The sequence below is a fragment of the Telopea speciosissima genome, chromosome 1, assembly GCF_018873765.1.
Source record: "Telopea speciosissima isolate NSW1024214 ecotype Mountain lineage chromosome 1, Tspe_v1, whole genome shotgun sequence".
Classification (NCBI taxonomy): domain Eukaryota; kingdom Viridiplantae; phylum Streptophyta; class Magnoliopsida; order Proteales; family Proteaceae; genus Telopea; species Telopea speciosissima.
Window position 1 is genome coordinate 42211265 of NC_057916.1, and position 23844 is coordinate 42235108.

The window sequence follows — 23844 nt, forward strand, 5'->3', positions numbered from 1 at the left end:
GTTCATATATTCTTATTGGCCCATGAGCTGGTGTAAGGGCCACACAACTAGACAATGTTCTTTTGCCCCCAAAAAATATACAAAATTATTTGAAAATTGCCAATTTCTAAGCTTGAAATTGTAGGGGGGCCGGAATATTCCAGCGACATTGGATGGAACCCCGATGCCCAGCCAATGAGCAAAAAGGAGGGGGCTCTGCACAGTTTGTCGGCAGGGGAGCTCAGGTGAGAGTTGTTAATGATGCTTACCCGCTTGTTCATCTACATTAGTACCAAGAGATGCTTTTTTTTTCAGAACATTTTGATATTGTCAATTGATTGAGCTAACTTTCCTACATTATGTGGGCAAGCATTATATAGATCGCACCAATGAGGTACAACAAATTAGTATTGAGTCGGTTAAGTGAGACCGGTGTGTGGTTTGCGTGATTACACTTTCAACTAAAAAAAAACAAATTAGTATTATACATAGGAAGATAGAAAAATCATTTCCAGAGGAGAGGGAGATGAGGAGTCTTAACAATCTGACGGTTCAGAGAACCTTCTCCCAAGCATTAAATAGCAATTTCATAAAATAAAAAATACACTAAATAGAAGCTATGCCAACTCCAGACTTATTACCAAGAAAAAAACTCCAGATCCCGCTGCTAAGTTATACACTCGTTCATCTCTATAATGGTATGACATTGATTGATTTATCTACATTATCACACCTAATTATACTGTTTCATTGAAATTATGATTATTAATATAGATATTAGGGAATGGGATTAAAATCTTCTCCAGGTATCTAGAGGTGCACCGTAGTATGGCCCAGGATCTCGACATGTGAAAGAAGTTTCATCTAACGATGCAAACTCGATGCAAGGTAATTTTTTGTTTTCTTGAACTTGACACCATTGGATGTTGCATCTTTCACGTATCGAACTCTCAGGCCCACATTGTAGTGTTAGGGGATGCCAAATTTTATGTTTCGGTTTAATAAAATTTAAGCGAAATAGAAACCGTGGACTGAACAATCCTACAATTTCCACATGGTCATAGTCTCATAGACTCATAGAGTGGACCTTTTTATGGAAAAGCCGTGCAAGTAATTCTCTCTCTCTCTCTCTCTCTCTCTCTCGCTCTCTCTCTCTCTCTCTCTCACAGAGACTATTGGTTGACTTTGAGAGCTTCACCCTGGTACATGTTCTGCTCTACCTTCACCATTGTGGTTGATCTTTCAGACAAGCATCAACCTCCTAAGCTTTGATTGTTAGCCGTTTGATTTATGTTGACGCATTGAGGCTCGTGGTGACAAATGACACTATGAGTAGTGTTAGTAAGTAAATTCATGGGAGTTTTCGTTTTTTTGTTTTTTGAGTGTCAAAATAGGTAAGATTGCACCCAAGAGAATCTGCAGTTTGTCACAAGAAGAATGATACCACCACCAAAAGAAAATCTTTGGAATCCCTTTGTCACCGTACACGTAGACTTCTACATATATAAAATATAAATTTTATATTTTTTAACATCCACGTGTACAATGACCTTGATTCTTTATTTTATTTTAAATTTTTTTTGGGTAAAGATTCCTTATCATAAAATCAAAACCATAGTAATAGAAAAAAGAATATCAATACAATAATAATATATAGGGCTATAATAAAAAAGAAGTACGTGAGAAATCCTAAAGTTCCCATATGCACACGTGTCCATTGCTCAACTTAAGAGGGGGTGGGGGTGGCCAAGAGGAGGTGGGGGTTGGGAGGTTGCATAAACAAAGAGACAGAAGGCGGGGGTGCCGCGGCTTTGAAGAACACCCGCACTACAAGCATCCATGTATTATGAATTTATGATAGCATGATGTTGTACCCACTGGTGTACTTACTTATTGCTTAGTGGTTACCCCGCCTTTAAAGGGACTTGCCTTCCCAATCACCTTCCTTCCTTCCTTCTCCACCTTCATTCACTCTCCTACTCTCTTTGTTATCCTCTACTCCCTTCCCAGTTGACCCTTCCTCTCCTCACTTCTTCTGCCTTCACAGTACACACACAGTAAGTGATGGTATTGGATCCCAAACGGGTTCCCGGGTCATCCTTGTAAGGCAAATCCTCACAAACACGGATCGTGATGGTCTATCCCTGCTCAAGCGCCTTGTTTAAGCAGGGGTAAAGCGGACATTACATGCGGCCAGGTGTCTGACCGCACAAGCTGCAACGGTCAGACCACCGTAGAGGATCTGATTCTCTCTGTGATCTCCCATTCCTACGCAAGTCAACAATGAAGCTTGATGTTTTATCAAAAAAAAACAATGAATGCTTGATGAGAAAAAAAATATTTTAAAATGGGTTCGTAATAAAAGAAAAGTCAAAATAGAAAAAAAAAAAAACTAAAGAGGGTAAAATGGATTGTCTGTGAATTATGAAGCTTGGAACCATTGTAATGGGAAGCAAAGTTACCTACTTTTCCTCTCTCTATATATATGCCCATCTTTCCCCACTTCCTCCCCCAACCCAATCCACATCACCATTCGTTCCTCTACCCTGTGTCTTGTCTTCCTGTTTGTTGGTCTCGACTGCTCTGTTCCTTATCCAATCTCACTCTCTGCTATTATCTTTCCTTCACATTAACCTTCATTGGTTCTTCTCTCTTCTCTCTCCCCCACCCCCCCTTTGTGAAGCTGTCTCTGCTGTACCACTGGAACCATGCCGGAAGTCCCCAAAGCCACATCCCCAGTCATCGTTGATGTTAGTCTTGCAGAAAAGAACAAGAAGGCACTTCAGTTCATCGAAGATGTCACCGCCAACGCCGATCAAGTTCAGCAGCGGGTGCTCGTCGAGATACTCTCTCGTAGCGCCCATGTTGAGTACTTGCAGCGTCACGGCCTTAATGGGCGTACCAATTGCGAGTCCTTCAAGAAACTCTTACCCGTGGTTACTTATGAGGATCTCCAGTCTGACATCAACCGTATCGCCAATGGTGATACTTCCCCTATCCTCTGCTCCCAACCCATTTCCGAATTCTTGACTAGGTGAGTGTGATTGACTCTCTCTCTCTGTATTTCTTCTGATTAAAGTGTTAGTTTGGCATTTAATTGGGAGTGTTTGTTTTTGGTTGTGCAGCTCTGGAACATCAGGTGGTGAGAGGAAACTGATGCCAACAATCGAAGAAGAGCTAGAGAGGAGATCCTTGCTCTACAGTCTCCTTATGCCGGTGATGGACCAGTTCGTCCCTGGCTTGGAACAGGGCAAAGGAATGTACTTCTTGTTCATAAAATCGGAGGCCAAGACACCCAGTGGTCTCGTGGCTCGTCCCGTGCTCACCAGCTACTACAAGAGCTTGCATTTCAAGAACAGACCTTACGATCCTTACACCAATTACACCAGCCCAAATGAAACCATTCTCTGCCCCGATTCTTACCAAAGCATGTATTCCCAACTACTCTGCGGCCTGTGTCAACACAAGGAGGTGCTGCGCGTGGGAGCTGTCTTCGCTTCTGGCTTCATTCGAGCAATCCGGTTCTTGGAGAAGCACTGGGTCCTCCTCTGCAACGACATCCGAAGCGGAACCATGAACCCAGAAATCACTGATCCATCTGTGAGGGAAGCTGTCTCCAAGATTCTCAAACCCAACCCCAAGTTGGCCGATTTCATCGAGGGTGAATGCTGCAGAGACTCATGGCAGGGGATCATCACTAGGCTATGGCCCAACACCAAGTATATCGACGTTATCGTTACTGGGACCATGTCTCAGTACATCCCCACCCTTGATTACTACAGCAACGGCCTTCCACTCGTGTGTAGCATGTACGCATCCTCCGAGTGCTACTTCGGCCTCAATCTCAGGCCTCTCTGCAAACCCAGTGAAGTCTCTTACACTCTCATCCCCACCATGGCCTACTTCGAGTTCCTGCCCATCCACAGGAACAATGGGGTCACCAATTCCATCTCCCTACCCATGTCCCTCAACCACAAGGAGCAGCAGGAGTTGGTCGATCTCGTCGACGTCAAGCTCGGCCAAGAATACGAGCTCATTGTCACCACTTATGCCGGTAATGAATCATTTCTGTTTCGAATTCACATTCCAAAATTCCAATGTTTTCCTTTTCCTTTACTTAATTCGTGGGTTTTAAAAACAGGGCTATACCGGTATAGAGTTGGGGACGTGCTACGGGTGGCTGGATTCAAGAACAAGGCACCCCAATTCAATTTCGTGTGCCGGAAAAACGTTGTTCTTAGCATCGATTCCGACAAGACTGACGAGGTGGAGTTGCAGAACGCGGTTAAGAATGCTGTTAATCATCTGGTGCCGTTCGATGCAACTCTGGCCGAGTACACAAGCTATGCCGACACATCCACCATTCCAGGACATTACGTTCTCTACTGGGAGCTTCGGCTTAGTGGATCGACATCAATTCCACCTTCAGTCTTCGAGGACTGTTGCCTCACGGTGGAAGAGTCACTGAACAGCGTGTATCGGCAGGGGCGAGTCTCAGACAAGTCAATTGGACCTTTAGAGATTAAGATTGTGGAAGGGGGGACTTTCGATAAGCTCATGGATTATGCTCTTAGCATGGGTGCTTCCATTAACCAGTACAAGACACCCAGATGTGTGAAATTTGCACCCATTGTGGAACTTCTCAACTCCAAGGTTCTCTTTAGTTACTTCAGTCCTAAGTGCCCAAAATGGATTCCAGGCCATAAGCAATGGTGCACGAAGAACTGAAATGGAGTTTGTATTTGAACAGAGAAGGAACAGAGCTATCTCTGTGAATCATCTTGTAGGCTTAGAATCAAGGAATATCCCTCTTAGATTAATTAATCCCCCCCCCCCTCCCCCCTTCTTTTCTTCTTTTAACTGTTGTTTAATTAATCAATATATATAGAATTCGCATTAGCACTGTACAAAAGCAATTCCTGTTTGAAGGAAATCTATATAGATTATTTATTTTGGGATTTTCTTCTTTTTTTTTTTGAGTAAATTTGCAAAATAAAGAAGAATTTAACTCACTCATTATTAACCTTCCAAGCTTACTTACAGATTCTTTGGTTTCATGTTTTTTTCTCAGGAAAAGCAAACAAACTTTTCACAATAATTAAGCCAACAAACACTGAGTCAGCAAACTAAGGATTACCATCTTTGATATGCCTTTGTGAAGGTTTATCTATGGAAAGCTTCCCAGGAAGTTCTAAGTTAGTATAGTTTTAGAAACAGGGTTTCAACTATTGGGATGGGAATCGCCCTCATTAGAATATTCTTTATACCTGCCAATTCTAGGCTTTTTTAGACCAATTCAGATCCGAATCAAATTGGAATCGACACTTACCGCCTGATTACACATTTTAAAAACATCCTTAGAACTTGCTAAGCCATGACTGAAGAGCAGACAGATGGATAGGATTCGATCAGATACTGTTTCTCTTTTGTTCCTTGTGCAGAAACAAAAGAAACAGGTTTATCTATTTAAATGGTTGTGAGAAGTGAGGACCACTTTGATGGCTAATGACGAGTTGCATCAAAGGAAACCAGAGTGAGAGAGAGAGATGATAAGGCATTATGGAGCCCCTTATAAGTGTGGACGCTCTGTCTCTGTCTCTGTCTCTGTTACCCTTTTAAGAGAAATATGACTTTATTAAAGGATAGAGATGTAGTTGACCAATGAGAGAAGAGAAGGCATTTGGGCTGGGAATTTCTCAGCTCAAACCGACCAAAGTTCAAGTTAGGTTGTGATTGGGCACTTCACCTGAGATTTTCAGCAATTGCCAATCCGTGGGATGTAAGACTTTAAAACAGAATTTAAATTGCACAAGTCATTGACTAACACTTAGCCACTGATACCAGAGTTCATGAGTTTTCAGTTTAGGTTAAGCCCCTCAAAACCCTAGTCACTCTCGTCTCCTCTTTCTTATCAAAAAAACAAAAAAAAAAACTCTCGTCTCCTCTTGTCTCTTGAGATAACTAAACAAGAATTTTGTCAATTGTGAACCAATCTTGAGGCTTGAGCATTGTAGTAGAGAGATTGAGTTGGATTTTCACAAGTCATAATCGCTTTTAGTTTTAAGCAATAAATGTGGTCACCCCACCCTAACTCGTTTGACTTGTACAATAGGAGATTGGAGGTTTGATTGATTTTATGGTTGGGTTGGTTCAGATCAAGCTTTTGACTTTAATCGCTAACTTGTTAACCTTGTACAGGGTTACGGTACTACAGTACTACAGCGGCATAGGCTGGGATTATTATCCTCTCCAATTCCCCATAGCTCGGTAGTGCGGCAATGCTAGTGTGGATGTCCAACATGTGGCAGCTCAGACATTCAACGGTCTGAGTTCAACATAGTTAATGAGCTTGGACCATTAGATGTCTGAGCTGCCACGTGTCAAACATCCACACTAGCACTGCCGCACTGCCGAACTATGGAGAATTGGAGAGAATAATTTTCCCATAGACTGTGTTATTGCACTATGCATTTCAAGGTTTTAGTGCACGGATTCGGGTATCGATCATCTTCAAAACTGATATGATATCGATATGGTATTGGTATGGATCGATCGTATCGAACAAGTTAACCCTTGGATTTTCTTAAAAATGAGTTTCTATGAGTATTTTAACCTTTGTCCATACCGTTCCATCGATATGGTATCGATCACCTTCAAAACCGTGCAGTGTCAGGCCGTATCGGGGGATCCGATACCAATACCTCAAACAATGATATGCATTGTGGTTTGTGGATGGCCACCAATAATCTCATCAGGCAGTTAACACCTTGGACCTGGTTGAAGAGTCAGGAGTCTCATAATCCGTCTTCACCTACTATTACCAACTAACCACCTAACCTCCTTGTTTGTGAGAAAACAGAGAAGGATGGGTTTGTATCCATATCCAGTTACTTTACCATGTATGGTGGCATGGAGGAATTCATCGGTGAGATATTTGACTTTGTGAAGGTATTCCAGGATAGAAGGTCTATTTCAGCCCAGTTGGGGATAAGGGGTTCTAAAGCACGTCTCCAATCATGGTGATATGCACAAATATTACTTGCCAATAAGCACTAGACATGTGGCATGAAAGATCCACACCACATGAAGGATTCTTAAAATGGCTTCTTTCTTTCAAGCCTGATTATTGTAACATTTTAAACACACTTGTGATCAATTATAAGATGATTAATTGTACAACTCTACATGGCGTGTAACTCTTTGATCAGTCCTTCTTAGAATGATATAGCGTTTAGAATATTCAACACGTACAGCATCAGCTTCTCAAAAAGATGTAGTCAATGAAGCTCAATCATATTAGCAGTATTTTTCAAGATGATTTGAATTGAAGCTTTTTTATATATCAGCTGCTTGTAAATGTAAATAGAAGATCCATTTCAGCCCAGTCGAGGATATCTAAGAATTGAAGCTCAAAAACACTTCTCCAATTAGGGGAAATCACACCGTCGCACATATCCGGATGCACTGGCGTGTGGATCGAGGCCCCCCCAACTGCACAATATGTGCTGCACGCCGTGCCGCACGGGAGAAGAGCTCCATCCCAAAAACGCTTCCCCAATTAGGGGAAACCAGTCCGTGACGTCAAATTGAGGAAGGAGAACTACCGTGCGAGAACCCAACTTTCAGGGCAAATTTTATTAAAAAGAGAAACGAACTCATCTACCCAATTCGGTAAAACTTGCTTTATGGGGTTAAAAAACAAAACCAAAGAAGAAAAAATAAAAACTGATGCCTCAAGAATGTATGCAATATCATATATTCCTCACAAGTTGACTTTGTTTTCGAATCTCCTATATAGAAGATCCCATATATTTCCATCTTTGAATTGAAAGGAGCCTCGTGTGTGCATTTGTTTGTTTGTAAAGTCTTCCAACAAATTAGGAAAAGTGTGACATCAAAGTAGGCCCATTTCAAACAAATTATATGTAGGAGATGCCCAAGAGTGACCTTATGAGGACCATTTTGTTTTGAGTTAAAATACCTTTCATGTGGGATTAGCTTGTTAATTTCATCTTTCTTTAAATCTTATCCATAGGCTTCAAATGGGCTGCTCATGGGCTTACCCAGCCCAATGCCTTGCAACCTGGCCAGGTCTTTCTATTTCAGGATACAAATCTACTTTATCCATAATCGGAAGTGAAAATGGATACTAGATGGATGGACCGGCCCAATTCTCCAATAGAGGCCTAGACTTGGTATCTTGATATATACATTAGGTTTACACAACTATTAGAATCATGTTGGATTACATCTATCCCTATTTTTTTTTATTAAATTTTATTTTAAATTTATTAAATGTAAAAATTGACACTCAAATACATTGAGTACAATTTTGGGGATCAAATAAAATTAAGGAAAAAAATCTCAGGGCAAATGTCGAGGAAGAAATCTTTGCTAAGAGTTAATGCTGGATATCTAAACAAAAAATCTTAGTTGGACCATATAAAAAATAAAAAAAAATTCTTGATTGGACCATATAATTTGCAATTTGATACTCAAATTTAGTCGTATACCGGGTGGGTGTCAAGTTAGTACTGAAACCGTTTACCGAACCGGTACCTACTGAATTACCCATACCGTACTATATCGAATACATTTCGATACGGTAATGGTATGGGAAAATGGTACCATACTTGGTACGGTATGGAGGTTGATACCGACGATATATACCAATACCGTACCAAATTACCGAATACTGTAATTGTACCGTATTATCATAATATATATATATATATATATATATATATATATATATCCTAATTTATATATAATAAATAATAGGAAGAAAGATCTCTACTTGGTGGTGTTTCCTACACCTCTCACAGGGCACCATGAGATGACGTCTCTGTCCCCTGAGTATATACTGAGACGTGTTCACCCATTGGCCCAGATGCTTGTGTAGATGCCATGTGACCTATAAGTATATATGTATTAAATATATAATAATATATATATATATATATATAATATAATATAATATAAGAAATTGTATAACAAATACCATATACCGTACCATATACATACCAAATAAAATTATATATCAAACCGAAACCGTACAGTACGATATCGGTATGAGAAAATAGTACCGTACTCAGTACGGTACAACATCGGTATGGAGTGTTTGGCTATGGTACCGTACCATTACCGTACCGAATACCGGGATACCATATCGATTAACACACCCTTACTATACCCTACAGTATATTTGTCATCTTCCCTTGTATTTATAGACACCAAATTTCTTTCATTCAGTTTTTAGAAGTTATATTTTTTTCCACGATTTGAAAGGTTTATTTTAAAATTTCGCCAAACTTGACATGTTATATGGGACCTAAGGAATCTGTCTGCAATGTATAGCCTCACCCAACCTGCCACACGGGCTCTTTGGTGTCTATCTAATGCGTCAGTTACAAATTATACTTTGTTCCCACTTAGGCTCAGGTCTAATTTGAGTTTCACTTCTTTTAGCCATCAAATTTCAGGAGCATTCTAGCTGAAAGCCCTTTTGGATTATGGGTTGGGCCTATATCGGGGCCCAATTTTACATGCAAAAAGTGCCAAGTACATTGGGCTTTCAAGAGGTAACATAGTACCAAAAACTCGGATATCCTTTTTTTTTTTGGGTGCAATATATTTCATATCAATATATTCATTGATAGGTATAGCCACATAGGAAATAGGTATGCGAGTGAAACTAGGGTTGTAAGCGGATCGGATTCGGCTCGGATAGTGCTATATCCGCATCCGCATCCGATTAGCTATCGGACGGATTCGGATAGTGCTAAACAGATACGGACACGGATACGGATTGGATATTTTATCCGTTTACATGTAAATATAGCTTTTCGGATAGCTATAGCCTATCCGTATCCGCATCCATTTAGTTTTTGGACGGATTCGGATAGTGCTAAACAGATACGGACATGGATACGGAAACGGATTTCGGCTATTCATTTACACCCCTAAGTAAAACACAATCGGAAACCTTAATAGTTTGTTGCTTGAGAAATACCTACCCTTTTGGATGAAGAAAGTGTACGTCATTCTAACTATAAGCGCTTCACCTACTAGAGCCAAGCATCACAACAAGATAATCAATAGATCTTTACCGTCTCCGTTTATCTGCCCTTCCATTTCCTCCATTTCCTCTCATAGGGGGTGAAAATGACCACCCTACCCCCTGTCCGGGTGGGGTCCACTCCCCCTATTAGGTGTAATGGAGGAAATGGAAGGGCAGATAAATGAAGATGATAATTTTCCATAATTCAATAGCAATCAATTGATTCCATCTGACTGAAGATAAGGTAGGCAATCCCCATATCATTGGAGCGAGAAGAGACTGTCGCATCCATGAAGATGGACAAAGCCCCCCCCCAATAAGGGCGAGAGGAGGTCCATCAGACTGTAGAGGGGGCACCTGATCGAGGAGGAGGAGTACCAGGGATCAAAGGGAGCGTCTCATCAACATTTGGGATAACACCTAACCATTCTTGAAGGAGAGAACAAGAAGTTCTGAACACTCTTGAGTTCTGCAGCTTTCAAATTTCACAAATAATAATGGTATGTGAAGTAAAATCCTTTTGTTGCTCCTTTGAAATACATGGGACTTTGTCCCGTAACGTAACCCATGCATGTAATGGCAAAGCTCTCATTGGTAATTGATCTTATAGAAATCTAATAGATGTTTGTTTTATCATTTGGTTTGTTGAATAGTGGAGAAATCCTAATATATAATGTATGCTGAATTTAGAAGTCTCACTCACTAAACTGTATAGCCCACGGTGCCCACCTTGTGTAGGATTTTTCTTTTTATAATAAATGATATTAATCACTTAACTTTGCATCTAAATCTCCTGTATGAAAATAAAATTAAAATTACATCTAAAAAAAATATCATTACTAAATATGGTAATAAACTTAAGTAGTTATACAATTATGTTGAGTAAAAGGTTTTTGAAGGTTTGAAAATTTTCATTTCCCTTCCTTCTCAATTTCCCTTGCAACCAAACATAACAGACAATAGACTCAGATTTTGTAAATATATAGCCCACGTCACCCTCTACTTATTCAGTGTCGTGAATAAAGATAAAAATATGACATTACAACAAAATTAAGCTTTGAGAACTGATTGAGAACTCAATTTGTGAGAAAAAGATGGATGGCCGATAAATAAATGATAGGCACAAAAATATATGTAGAACCACTAATTTTGATATGTGATTAATCAAAAAGTGTCCTATCTATCCAATGGTCACAATAGCCAAATCAACATCTACATAGCTCAAAAATAAAACTTGACCATATGGTCCATCGATTGAGATCAGCCATCTTAGAATAACAAATGTATTCATTAGTTTAGTGTTAAGTTAATCGATCTCACAAACTTAGGATGATCATCGGATTGGGCTGCTCTCCTTGGAGGGCATCGACCAATGAGGCATCCAATGACTGGACTGTGCCTCACACATCTCGATAACTGACTGAACACACACTGCGATATGTACAGCACAGTCCAACCGTTGGATGCCTCATTGGGCGATGCCCTCCAAGGATGAGGATTCAATGGCGCATCCTTGATAGCTGAAAAATTAAAGAGAGAACTAAACCTGTTATTACCCCCAATCTAGCTAGAGCTTCAACAGAACAGAAGTGGTGGCAGCAACTAATCAGAATGCACCATCTGAGTCTGAACCCAATAAAAAAACTCTTTTCCATCCCATTTGGATCCAGCACAGCAACGGCCCATGCCTCTCTCTCTCTCTCTCTCTCTCTCTCTCTAAGTGTGATGTCCATGTCATGCATAAAACAAAGTATTGGGTAAGAAGCACTCAACCATGGGTCATTGTTGTGCTCCTAGGAGGCCAGCACTTGAATCAATTTAACACCAAACAAAGTGCACAAATTTAGCTAGGCACTCTAATTAATTAATTACCTAAATATTCTACAACTCAATCTTTAACATTTTAGGAGGATAATGGACGTGTCCCCATCTGGCTTCCCTTATCTGCAAGTGTGGAACCAGATTAGCTGAACCTTTATATTGATTTCCCTTGACAATCTGTTTTACAGTTTCACATTCCCTATAAAACCCCAATCTCTCATATGGCTTTAATTTATTATTAGCCCCTTCACCTTGTGTTTGCCAATAGTACTCACCATGCTTCATAAGCTTCTGCTTCTCTTGTTCACTTCATGGCTGATACAACTCACTCCAGTAACCTTTTCTGAGGTTGGTTTGGATAAACTATTTCATCTTACACTTTGTTGAAATTTTATTGCTATCTATTTGGTTGGAGCATTGAAACTTGTCTAATTTATTTACCTCTTACCCGGGTGTTCTTTAGTTAACAGATTCAACTCCAATGGAGCAAATCGTGTACATGGAGAGAACACCTGGTTCACAGCAGATGATTGAACTGGAGCACATTCATACTCTGGCTTCAGTGCTTGGGAGGTGAGCTTCATGTATCTCAAAACAGTTTAATTTCTCATTGGCTGGTGGCTTAGATGGAAATAATCCAAGTAAACAAGCAAGTTTATTAGTACTCTTGTGCTAGCAGTGAAGAGAAAGCAAAGAAAGCTATCATTTATTGTTACAAGAATACCATCACTGGATTCTCTGCCATTCTAACCAAAGCTCAAGTGGAGGAACTCTCAAGTAAGTTTCTATGGAGGAACTCTCAAGTACCCCCCCCCCCCCACCCACATAGAAACCCATAGAAATAGAACTTGGTGGATATTGCTGCTGCAATTCTTAACAGTAGAACACTACAAACCTCTGTCATGGTATTGCTGTTCAGTATGGTTTTCTCTAGCTGCTGCAGATATCTTCACTAACGAAAATTGATGTGGTGTTGCAGAGCAACCTGGAGTGCTCAGAATCCTTCCTGCTCCCATGTATCCTCTCCCAAAAGAAGTGAACAATTCAACTCCATGAATCTGTATAACTCTATTTTGTAATCACTCAAATGAAAAGTACTATTTCTTAATGTTACTTTCGTTGTTCAGCTTCAGCTGAGTGAGCTACATCGAGTTGAAATAAACAAATCATGGTGCAATTACCTCTACTAGAGCATGAGCGTAGTTGGCGACGTCGTCTTTGGTACCAATAATACCCCAATTCACTGTAAATAACAAACCTAAAAGCTTAAACTATTGGGCGGAGGGAGTCACATGTATATGATGTTAGATCAAATCCATGGGTTGTAGATTGGAACCCTAACTCCATTCAGAAACCTAGAACACGATAGATAATATGCACAATGTAGAGATTAAGCGTACCTTGCACCATTCGTATGTTGATGATGAATAATTAAGAAATCCTCTTTGAATACTCAAAGTTTATAACCTTGATCTGAGTCTTCTGCAGCCTTTTGCCAATCCTTGTTTCCCTTCTTTGTGGGAGAAAAGAAGAATACTAAGCATAGGCTGCAAGGGCCCAAGACCATAGTATTTATAATATTGTCCCAACCCTAGTTCACTTCAACAATGAAAAGGATTGGCCTGTCTCTATTAGTGACGGACCGAACCGGTTCATGTATGTAGACTCTCCAAACTACTGACTCATGTAATTAATCAAGCCCACATAATTGAGAACTCCAACATATGACAGGATATAACATCTCAGGGGTAACCGATGTAGGACTATGATTCTCCCAACACTCACAATCAGAGGATGAAAATTCCAAGCAAGTGGAACACTACACAAGATCACCTTCTTTTCATAGTTGTGGGTTGTGTATATCAATTGGATCTAGATGGAGATCTATGGGACACACCACCCCACAGTAGGTATTATTTAGCCTTCTAATACCTCAAGTTTGTGGATGATTCATCATGAGTTATTGACATTCTTATGTCATTTTCTCACAAATTGAGTCCATCGTCATGAGATTCCACCTAAACCAAATCCATTCATATTAAAATGAAAGCACACAATCCCATAAACTTTTATACCTGCAAAGCATAGCTACCTAAACTTAAAATAGGACAACATAAAAATTCAAGTGATCAAACTAAGTCTTTATAACTTTGGGTTATTGGTCCATCTAAACCCATAAACATAAAGCGTATGAACAAAAGGAAGCAATTAGCTGTTAGACAGACTACTACTCAAATTCCATTAAAAATAAAGAAGAGAGTTCCTTGATGTCAAAATACAACATTATGGTCTTATCATCTATCTTGTTCAGCGTTGACGGCTACTTGTCGATCTTAAGAGCCTCCTATCCTTTCTTGAAGCTCTTTCCATGGCTTTTAGTTTTGCTAAAGTGGTACTACCTTCTGCTTTACATTTCAGGAACTGATTCCAAGTCAGTTTTGCCAATTATCACCAATACTTCATCAGGTTCTGCTTCTTCCCCTCCTTTTAATACAACAATCTCCTTTCATGTTATTTTCTTGAGGTAACCTTTAAGTCTTCCTGAAATTTCTCTTATGTTTTTCATGTTCACTATCTTTACTATCGTTATAACTGCAAACAGGATTAATTACAAGTAATAGGATATTAATTTCAGCCAACATCTTCAAGTGTAACTTTACACATCATTCCTCCATGGTTGATGGACAATGTTTCTGAATTTGTTTGAGCTCTAAATGAATTTCAATTTTGCCAAGAAAAAGAAATAAAATTAACAAAATATTGAAACTGTCATTATATGACTTGAATATATCAAATGTGGTAGCCCCCACCTTTGTTGAAGAAGAGATGGTAGCTAAATAACTTACAAGAAGGCAAACTCTCATGTGTTTCTTCAATGACATGAGAGTAGTTTCATTAATGCTTTATGGAGACAAAACAAATTATCTCTACCTCATTAATGTTGCAAAAGCAAAAGTCTTGCTCTCTCATTTTGTTCAAACCATGGAACTGCACCAACTTGATGTTCTTCAATCAAGTATGAGACACCAATAGTGGACGGTGCGTGCTTATTTGAAAAACTGAAGGTAGTAGTTGCACCTCCCACACCAACAAAGAAAAAGGAGTTGCACGTGGTTTACAATCCCACTTCCTTCTTCTATAAATAGGGTGTGGGAGAGATCCTTAAAACACAATTCAACTGTTACAGAATAACCGTGAATAGAATACACAGAGTTCTTGTAATATTTCTATTTGAGAGATAGGAAGAATTCAAGGGGTGTATTTGGGCTTTGGGTTAGAGAGAGAGTGTTCTTGTATTCTTCAATTGTTCAATAGTGAAATCATCTAGCCGTCTTCACCTGTGGATATAGGCTAAAAGCCGAACCACATAAATCCTTGTATTTCTTGTGTGTGTGTTTATTTTTGCTTCAATTTCTTGTGCCATTCGATTTTTGCGAAAGGTATTCACAACAGAAACTAATGGAGCAACAGATTCCTTTTAGGGGATAACTGAGTTGGAATCAAAGGTAAGACATGTACATGCTATTCCCTAGGTGCAGAAAAGAGACATCCTATGAAGAAATTGTTGATTATTCACAAAACCCAGCAATGGATGCTCAGAAATTTTGCCAAGCTAGTACATCAATTCACTTCAATAATTTTTCACCATTAAATACCATATTTTTATCCTATTGCTCTTGATCTTGTATATCATCAACTTTTAACAGATAATTTGAACATTAAAAAACTTGATGTTTCAGGACAAACAGAGCTGGTGATGAACCCTTAAGCTCCACTGTGCCATCTCTAACAAGATCTGGATATATTGTCATCCCCATGACTATAAGTTCTATTTATGAAACTAACTGTCCCTGTGGGGTGTTCTAAAATGCTTCTTGAATATGATGCTCTTTACTCAGTAATTTTGATCAGTTCTTAATGAAATGGAAGCATCACAATGTTTTTTTGGCATTTGAAGAGTGATTTTCACCATCAGACATCACAAGAAGATTACCATTTTCTTTCCCATTCTCTAATCCAACTTAAGAAAACCAGTTTGAAGGCAGAAGACAAGCCTTAAGAAACCCATTCCCACAAGGTGCTTGTCCCCCTTGACTGCCAGTTTTTTGCAAAATCATGGTTTCAGAGCTCCTGGGATGGTAAGAGTTTAGGTCATGCTCTTAAACATTTTTCTTTTCAGTTCTTCCCTTCTAATCTTGGGTTTGGCTCACATACTTGGTCTATTTACTCCTAAAAACTAGAAAATATGATCCAACAGACAACCCACTTTCTCTAATCAGTCAACTACTCACAATGGGATATTTATGTGAAATATTGATTCTGCGAGTCAACTAACCAATCTAACTCGTGAAGTTATCTAATCAACAGAATAGACAATGCTGAGCTACAGATGCCAAGCTTTAGAAACAGGAATTTTGAACTCCACAAGGACCATTTTTCCTCCTTTGAATGGACAATGCTGTATTACCCCAACCAACCCCAACGTACAGTTCTCAGATGAATGCCTACACCTCCTTTTTCTTCCCTCTCCCACCACTCCCATACGCAGGGGAAAGAAGAGTGAATATGCATTCTTTGGATAACTAGTATTGAAGACAGAACCCCAAGTAGGCTACTTGATCAAATAGTTGAGGGAATTAAAATTCCACCCAATCCAATATGAATTTCAGCAAGCATTGGATTGCATTGTCAATATCTTTTGAGTTATTAACAATTTTCTTTTCACTACTATGGCTCTGTGCTATTGTTATAAGCAAGCTAAGCAAGGACAGCATGTTGAGGTGTCGGTAACAAATCCTACAATTTAAATTTAAAATTTCAGCCTGGCAACAAATCCTCATAAGTAATCTCTACCATCAACTGCGTGCAGTACAACAGTTTGAAAAAAGACGAAAATGCAGTACTATAGAAGAGTTTTATTCACCACATCCATTTTCACCACAACTGATCAATCACTTAACCATATTCTGCGTAGTTGAGGTCGGAAAGGGGAGAGTTGACGCATAAACAAGTTAGAGTAACATTAATTTTTCAGGATGTAATTTTGATTGGCATCACTAAGTCCTCAAAATTAACAGACCTCCCATTGGAAAACGTTAAACCATCCCTGGTGGGGGGGGGGGGGGAGGGGAGGGGGAGAGAGAGAAACAATGCAAGAGGTTATTTCTCTTTATTTAGGTGAAAAGAATGCCACCCAGTCGTGCAACGCGGCGTGTATCTGTGTCGAGACACAGCCTTGCATGAAATGATCGGCGCACCCCTGGTTCTTTCCACCATTCCAGGGGGTACGCTGGTCATTTCACCTACGGCCTGTGTTTGGGTGCAGGGACACGCCGCACTACGCGACAGGTGGCGTTCTTTATCCCTTCTCTTTATTAGAGAAAGAATGTACAATTGTGGAAAACATAAGTTTCTCTTATATTTTGATATAAATGTCAAAAATATTTCCCAAAAAATAATTGTTGTTTATACTTGGATAAACGCTATAAATTTTATCAATAACATAAATTGAGAAGCCAAAAGTTTTTATATTACTCCATTTTGAAAGAATAGTTTTAACTGGCACTTCTGCATGTAAAATATGTCAAAAAAAAATTGTAAAACTTTGAATGTCATGGAAGTTTCCAAAGAAATCGCCACCATATTGAATTCTTAGAATTTTTTGAAGACTTTTTAGAGGAACTCAAAAATTTAGCAGCTAGTCGAGTAGAGAAGCTAATTTCTTTGGTTAGAACACACGATCATCTGTCATTATCATTGGAAACATGCACATTAACAATTGAGGAAACATAAACAGAAGGTAAAAGGGAATAAAGAAAAGGTAAGTTCCAATTGTTGTTCTCAATAAAAGAATACACAAGATCTGTAGGTCTCAAACCACCCAAAATGTTTGGAACGCTAAGACCAAGAGTATTGGGGATCCAAGGGTCATAACTAAAAAAAGAAGAGTTACCATTATCAATAGTCCTAAAAACATCTTCTTAAGAGTAGTTGGACATGGGCAATGCTATTTCAGGGTCAGGATCCTTTTTTCAACATGACCTTAGGCTCAAATACATATCTAATACCAAATTTATGGAAATGACAAATGTTTTATATGTGTGTTTTTTTCAGGGGGCAAGGGGGAAGGGGGATAAGTCCTAAAATCCTAATTCTCAACTAACTTCTTGATTTTAGACAAGTAACTATACTTAACTATCAACTAATTTTACATAATAAATCTTGGGTAATTTACACATACCACCCCTAAGGTTTGACGAAAGGATGATTTTACCCCCTAGTTTTGGAAAATTCTGCGTACCCCCCTGAGGTTTATAAATGTTAACAGATAAACCCATTCCGTCAGTTCATGACTAACAGTATTAAAAATATGATATAAACTGACAAAATTGCCCTTGCAAAAAAAAAAAAAAAAAAACCTGCAACTCATCTTCCCCAAATCGATTGGGGAAGATGAGTTGTAGGTATCCTTGCAGGGAACACCATGGAAACCGATCCTAATTCACTCTCCTTCCTTTCCCTCTTCCATTTGATTTAGGTTTCTCTCAATCCTCAGAGAGTTGGAGTTTTGGGGTAACAGCAAGCCATCAGATTTGTAACCATCCCAGAAGCCGCATAACTGTGGAGCGAGGGTCTAAATTTGGAATCTCAATCTCAATTGCAGTCTTAGTCTTCATCATCTTCTACACCGGCCATTGCAGACTTGGTGAATTCGCTCCACAAGCGGCGACTCTATAGTCTACAGGGAGGTCACCCTCGCCCTCCGCACCGGTTTGAGAGATGTCAGAGCCCAGTTCTCATTCTTCTGAGTCCTTGGCCTTCGCAGCATTCTCAAGTTCCTCCGATCAGTCGTTGAGTCAGATTCTATGATTCGCCTCTTCTACCACGACCAATCTCTCCCCAAACTCCAAGGTAGACTCTTGTCCTCTATTTTCTTACATTTTCTTACTTTACCCTTTGAAATTCCTCCTTCTGATCCACGCTTCCCGTCTAGCAGGATTAAATTTTAGGGTTTCTGAGTATCGTCTTTGCGAGGGCCAGAATGATAATCAGCTCAGGGCAGGCTTTTGGCTCTATATTGTCTAATTCGTTATCTAGTATGTGCGGTTTGATATTTGAGACTTACAGAACATGACCAACGTTCCCAGATCTTGGAGAGACTCTTCTCTTAACCTCTTCAATCTATCTATGTCTGCTTCTGATCCATGGCCTTTCTCCATGAATTACTTCTTGTAATATTAAATGATTGAAGTGACCCAACAAAAGAAAACCCAAAAAGCAAGTAGGGTTTTTTTTTTTCTTTGTTTTTTTTTTTTTTTTTTTTTTCAATTAAATTCTTGGTTGTTAAGTGAGAAGGGAGATGGGTAGCGGAGACAAACAACTCTTGAACTTTCAGATGCAGTTCTGGCATCATCACCATGGGATGAAGGATCAGAAGGCCATCCGAAAGGGGTACCTTGCAACTGAGATTGAGATTCCCAAATCTGCAACTCATCTTCTCTAATAACTTTCCCTCATCTCTGTTCTTCACCGTCCCGTGTCATTAGGGCCATGAACTCTAGTCGTCTCTCGCCTCACTCTCCATCTCCTCTCTCATTTTCTCGGTTCGATTTTTGGATGTATGTAACCCCCTGGCCCCCTACCCCCACCTCCTTTTCTCTTCACTTTCCATTCCTCGGATCCTCAGCTCCATCCATTTGACTGATATCGTACAAATTAAAGCCATGAGTTTGGTGGCTTGTTGTGTTAAGTGAACTCTCCATTCTTTAGATTATTTTATCAAAAAAAAAAATGTTTCAGGCAAAAAATTGACAAATGGTTTGGTTTCTTAAAAAAAAAAACCTGCAACTCATCTTCCCCAATCGATTTGGGGAAGATGAGTTGAAGGTTTTTTTTTTTTTTTTTTTTTCTTAAAGGGGCATTTTTGTCACTTTACCTTTTTATTTTAAGAGTGTTAGTCATAAACTGACGGAATGGGTTTATTTGTTACCGTTTGTAAACCTCAAAGGGGTATGCAGAATTTTCCAAAACTGGGGGGTAAAATCATCCTTTCGTCAAACCTCAGGGGTGGTATGTGTAAATTATCCATAAATCTTTGACATAGAAGTAAAGTAAAATTTAAGTTACAATTTTCACAGTGTTTTGCTCATTTACATCTGTATTATGATATTATCATATTTTTCAGCCACATTACGGTATCTGTATTAGTTTTAGAATAAATACGATATACATATACTATTTTGTATGTTTATATAAAAAAATACATTTGTTATATTTAACACGTGAGCTATTCAAGGGCTTGGATTTCATTGTTCCTATTTGATGGTTACTAGAGAAAGTGGCTAAACATATTCTCATTCATCATGCAGTGGAGGGAAACTTAGTCCAAAGAAATTTAAGTAGTTTATACAATCATATGGATCTTTATCTCCTCCAGTTCCTTGCCCGACTTAGTTCCCCAGTTCCTCTAACAAGGTGGGGTTGGAATGGCCACCCTACCCCTACCCAAACACTCTGCCCGAATGAGGTCCACCACCCCTTTGTTAGAAGAAGTGAGGAACTAGCCAGGAGACTGGAGAAGATAATTTTCCCAATCACATGGGGTAATGAAGATAATTTTTCCAATCACATGGGGTAATGATTACAAAAATTTAATTTTCAGGTTTGAAAATTTTCACTTTCCTTCCCTTTTAATTTTCTTTGCAACGAATCGTAGCTTAGGGAAATCTACGAGTAAATGTAAACCTGAATAAATTCACCACACAAACAGTACAGACGGCACAGTGAAAGTGAAAGTGTGAAACCCCGTCTTCTCAAGCAAACTAGCTATATTAACCCTAAAGTCCAACAATCCCCAAATATCCACCACCAAATATTAATATCCCCTTTCTGACCTTATCTCCTCTCCAGCTCTGCAACTGTGTTGCTCTCTGTGTTGCTCTCCGTGCAATTGCTTCTCGCATCGTCCAATGGCGACACTCAATGCATCTCTACTTCCTAAAACTTTAATCTCCTCTTCATCAATAACTTCAGAATCAAGCATAAGGTATTCTGTTCCAGTATATGCCTCCGTTTCTCGGGTTCCTCTCGTCTCTCCCTTCCAATCCAATTCTCTGTCTTACTTTTCTACTCGTCCTTCTTGCAACTCTTCTACGTCTCGGGCACCCGTTCGAGCCGCTCTCGATGGAGATTACTCGTCGAGGAGGAGCAGGAGCAGTAGCAGCAATGAGCCTAGAGAGACTATTTTGCTACCCGGTTGTGATTACAATCACTGGCTCATCGTAATGGAATTTCCCAAGGATCCTGCGCCGACGAGAGAACAGATGATCGAAACTTATCTCAATACTCTCGCTACTGTACTGGGAAGGTTAGTTTGCTCTTTCTTTACTTGTTTTCTCCAACACCCCCTCACCACTGCAGTTTGTTGGGTTCTATGTTAATTTTGTTACCTAGGGTTTTTGCAGCATCGATAACCATCCAGGTTGAGATATTTAAATTATTGCCGTTTGTGACCTTTATTATTCTTAAGGGACGGTTTATATTTGGACTCTTAACAACTGAGGGACTTGAATATTTAATTGAAGGAAATATTCAATCATTTTCAAACATTTTCGTTTGTTCTTTCCATTCTTTTGATTTTGAAGCACAAATTTGCAATCAATCACCTTCAGCAGTTTGGGTTTGGGTTTGTGAGGGTATTTTTATTTCAAAAAAGGGGAAGGAAAAGGGGAGAACTTGCAAGGTTATTTGATAATATTTGCAATGCTCGTTGTAGGGGGTGAAGATGAAAGGTTTAGTCTTTGTGTACAAACAAGGCCTATTTGAGTGATTATATGTTATTTGCTTTTCATGTACGATTGATTGGTTGATTGGTCTCACATTTTCTACCTTGCAGCATGGAAGAAGCAAAGAAGAACATGTATGCCTTCAGTACCACCATCTACACTGGATTCCAGTGCACAGTAGATGAAGAAACTTCTGAGAAATTCAAGGGTAAGCCTATCCTTCAGTTTTTAGATGAATCCAATATGCATGCGGCAAGAACAAGAGATAAAATAGGGGAAAGAAGATACGAAGTAAATAAAAAGAGATAATTATTTAGAAATTAAAAGGTTATAAATAGGATAACTTGTGGCTTTATGGATGAAGCCCTTGGCCCACCCTCTTTTCTCTAGAGAGAAATTGTAGGAACCCAAACAATTAAAGTCTATCCTTCTTCGGTCCTTCCTATTAAACATGATAGGATATTAGTTACAAATCTTACTCCATGCATTTACAATCCACTATTTCCACATACTTTAATAACTTCTACTAACTCTCTCTTTCAAAACTAACTACTAATTACCCATTATATAGAATAAACAATACTCCTATAACAGCCTTCCACGGAAGAAGCTTGCAACCCTCCCATAGAACCATACAATGTTGTTTCATAATAGAATCACTGCATTTTGGTTTTGTATAACTTTTGCACTCAATTTTCACTAAAATGGACTTCTTGTTGCAATGTCTGTAGGTCTTTCGAATAAGTTTAGGGAGAGGAAATAAATTTGCATGCTGTGTTTAATTAAATCATTGCATTATGGCTTTTGATTGTATTTGTGCTTGCAAGCTGCTCTTTTAAAAGAGTCGTCAGTTGATCATGAATAAAAATTGAAATCAATCTCTTTGAATGATGTTTGTTTTTATTTTATTGCATATTCCAGTGGTGACATCTAGTGAATCCAATAGTTGATGAACTTATTCATTCAAGGGCTATGCAAAATCATGAATCCATTATTTCATGGTTCCAAATAGCATCTCTATTTACTGATTTCATTCTGAAAATCCTCTACTGCATTTTTTTTTGGTTTCTGTTGACCCATCCCCCCACCCCCCTGCCCCCTCTTTCTTTTCTGGCTCTCTTTTAATTTTGTAGGATTGCCTGGAGTTCTTTGGGTGTTACCTGATTCATACATAGATGTGAAGAATAAGGACTATGGAGGTTGGTGTTTAATCCTCTGTGTATATAAAGATGTTACTTGTGCAAGTCTATTAATATATGCACTGATAGTGCCTTAACTTTCCATCCCTTCCCCAAAATCATTTATTTCTTGATTTCTTTCAGGTGACAAGTATATTAATGGAGAGATAATTCCTTGCAAATATCCTACTTATCAACCAAAGCAACGTGGTGGATCGAAATATGAGAGCAGAAAGTATGAGAGACGGAGGGATGGTCCTCCCGCTGAGCGAAGAAGACCCAGACAAGGGGCAACAACCCAGTCAGAGTCGACCTCTGGATGAGGTACTAAAGTCAGCTTTAATCATTCTGCTATAGATATATGCTCTTCTTTCTAGAGCTTCTGTGTTGATAACTTCTGCACTCTTGTATTTGCAGGTTACTAATGTTTTTCTTACAAACTGTCATGCTTAGTTATTAATTGGGTGCAAAGAGAGGCCATTGTGCACATAGTTGAACCAGAAGTTTTACAGGATGCTGCTGCTTAATTTTTTGTTATGGTTAAGCATTTGTCCATATATACATCTTGAAAGTCCTGCAGTTTAGTGTGGTACAGAGAAACAATATCATAGTATTTGGCGAAATTAATGCATGGGGATGTTTAGTTAGACTGGTTCTGACATGGGGGAATTCATGGTTCTTCTGTACCATTTTCTGTTTTAGTCTTTCATGATTTTTTAGACCTTGTTGACAAAATTCTTGTATCTCGCTTTGTCTAGGCAGATTAAACTAAGTATTTATTACTGTCATGCTGGGTAAGCTATTTCAATTATTCTGTTTTACTCAGGTTTTATTATCTTGGATAAGTTAGCTAGCCATCCTTGAACCATGTACTGATTCTTCACATTATACCATGTTTAGGACCAAGTTTTCGTTTTGATTTGTGACTGCTTCAAATTGACTTTCACACTGGTTTGGAGCATATTCTAATTTCGATATTCTGCTTCACTTCCACCATTTTCCAGCAGTTTGAGGTTTTATT

At 39.1% G+C, this 23844-nt stretch overlaps 3 protein-coding genes across 5 annotated transcripts; all 3 read left to right on the plus strand.

The window, feature by feature from the left end:
* The first annotated feature begins 1111 nt into the window (after nucleotides 1–1111).
* LOC122642357 (DAG protein, chloroplastic-like) lies at nucleotides 1112–23542 on the plus strand. 3 transcript variants are annotated; one of them, XM_043835806.1, is made up of 6 exons: nucleotides 1112–1129; nucleotides 20805–21227; nucleotides 21756–21853; nucleotides 22779–22844; nucleotides 22968–23151; nucleotides 23281–23542. In XM_043835806.1, the coding sequence occupies exons 2-5, from the start codon at nucleotides 20830–20832 to the stop codon at nucleotides 23144–23146; spliced, it is 741 nt and encodes a 246-aa protein (XP_043691741.1). In that variant the 5' UTR covers nucleotides 1112–1129; nucleotides 20805–20829; the 3' UTR covers nucleotides 23147–23151; nucleotides 23281–23542. The 3 variants fall into 3 exon arrangements, with proteins under 3 accessions (XP_043691741.1, XP_043691734.1, XP_043691750.1); XM_043835799.1 differs by lacking the exon at nucleotides 1112–1129 and having other exon boundaries at nucleotides 20782–21227; XM_043835815.1 differs by lacking the exon at nucleotides 1112–1129 and having other exon boundaries at nucleotides 20782–21227; nucleotides 22968–23147; nucleotides 23241–23542.
* Nucleotides 2619–4803, plus strand: LOC122642347 (indole-3-acetic acid-amido synthetase GH3.6). Its single transcript, XM_043835792.1, has 3 exons — nucleotides 2619–3013; nucleotides 3105–4033; nucleotides 4121–4803. Exons 1-3 carry the CDS (start codon nucleotides 2688–2690, stop codon nucleotides 4705–4707), a joined length of 1842 nt encoding a protein of 613 aa, XP_043691727.1. The 5' UTR covers nucleotides 2619–2687; the 3' UTR covers nucleotides 4708–4803.
* Nucleotides 12101–12997, plus strand: LOC122642375 (subtilisin-like protease SBT3.11). Its single transcript, XM_043835827.1, has 4 exons — nucleotides 12101–12208; nucleotides 12324–12433; nucleotides 12540–12637; nucleotides 12840–12997. The coding sequence occupies exons 1-4, from the start codon at nucleotides 12137–12139 to the stop codon at nucleotides 12914–12916; spliced, it is 357 nt and encodes a 118-aa protein (XP_043691762.1). The 5' UTR covers nucleotides 12101–12136; the 3' UTR covers nucleotides 12917–12997.
* Nucleotides 23543–23844: the final 302 nt, after the last annotated feature.

Excerpts from the sequence above, each read along its gene's own strand:
- LOC122642375 (XM_043835827.1), top strand. The coding sequence starts at position 12,137 with ATGCTTCATAAGCTTCTGCTTCTCTTGTTCACTTCATGGCTGATACAA. Across the intron at positions 12,209-12,323 it reads CTCCAGTAACCTTTTCTGAG|TTAACAGATTCAACTCCAAT; the intron begins GTTGGTTTGGAT and ends GGTGTTCTTTAG. Across the intron at positions 12,434-12,539 it reads CTGGCTTCAGTGCTTGGGAG|TGAAGAGAAAGCAAAGAAAG; the intron begins GTGAGCTTCATG and ends TTGTGCTAGCAG.
- LOC122642357 (XM_043835806.1), top strand. The coding sequence starts at position 20,830 with ATGGCGACACTCAATGCATCTCTACTTCCTAAAACTTTAATCTCCTCT. Across the intron at positions 21,854-22,778 it reads AACTTCTGAGAAATTCAAGG|GATTGCCTGGAGTTCTTTGG; the intron begins GTAAGCCTATCC and ends TTAATTTTGTAG. Across the intron at positions 22,845-22,967 it reads GAAGAATAAGGACTATGGAG|GTGACAAGTATATTAATGGA; the intron begins GTTGGTGTTTAA and ends GATTTCTTTCAG.
- LOC122642347 (XM_043835792.1), top strand. The coding sequence starts at position 2,688 with ATGCCGGAAGTCCCCAAAGCCACATCCCCAGTCATCGTTGATGTTAGT. Across the intron at positions 3,014-3,104 it reads ATTTCCGAATTCTTGACTAG|CTCTGGAACATCAGGTGGTG; the intron begins GTGAGTGTGATT and ends TTGGTTGTGCAG. Across the intron at positions 4,034-4,120 it reads CATTGTCACCACTTATGCCG|GGCTATACCGGTATAGAGTT; the intron begins GTAATGAATCAT and ends TTTTAAAAACAG.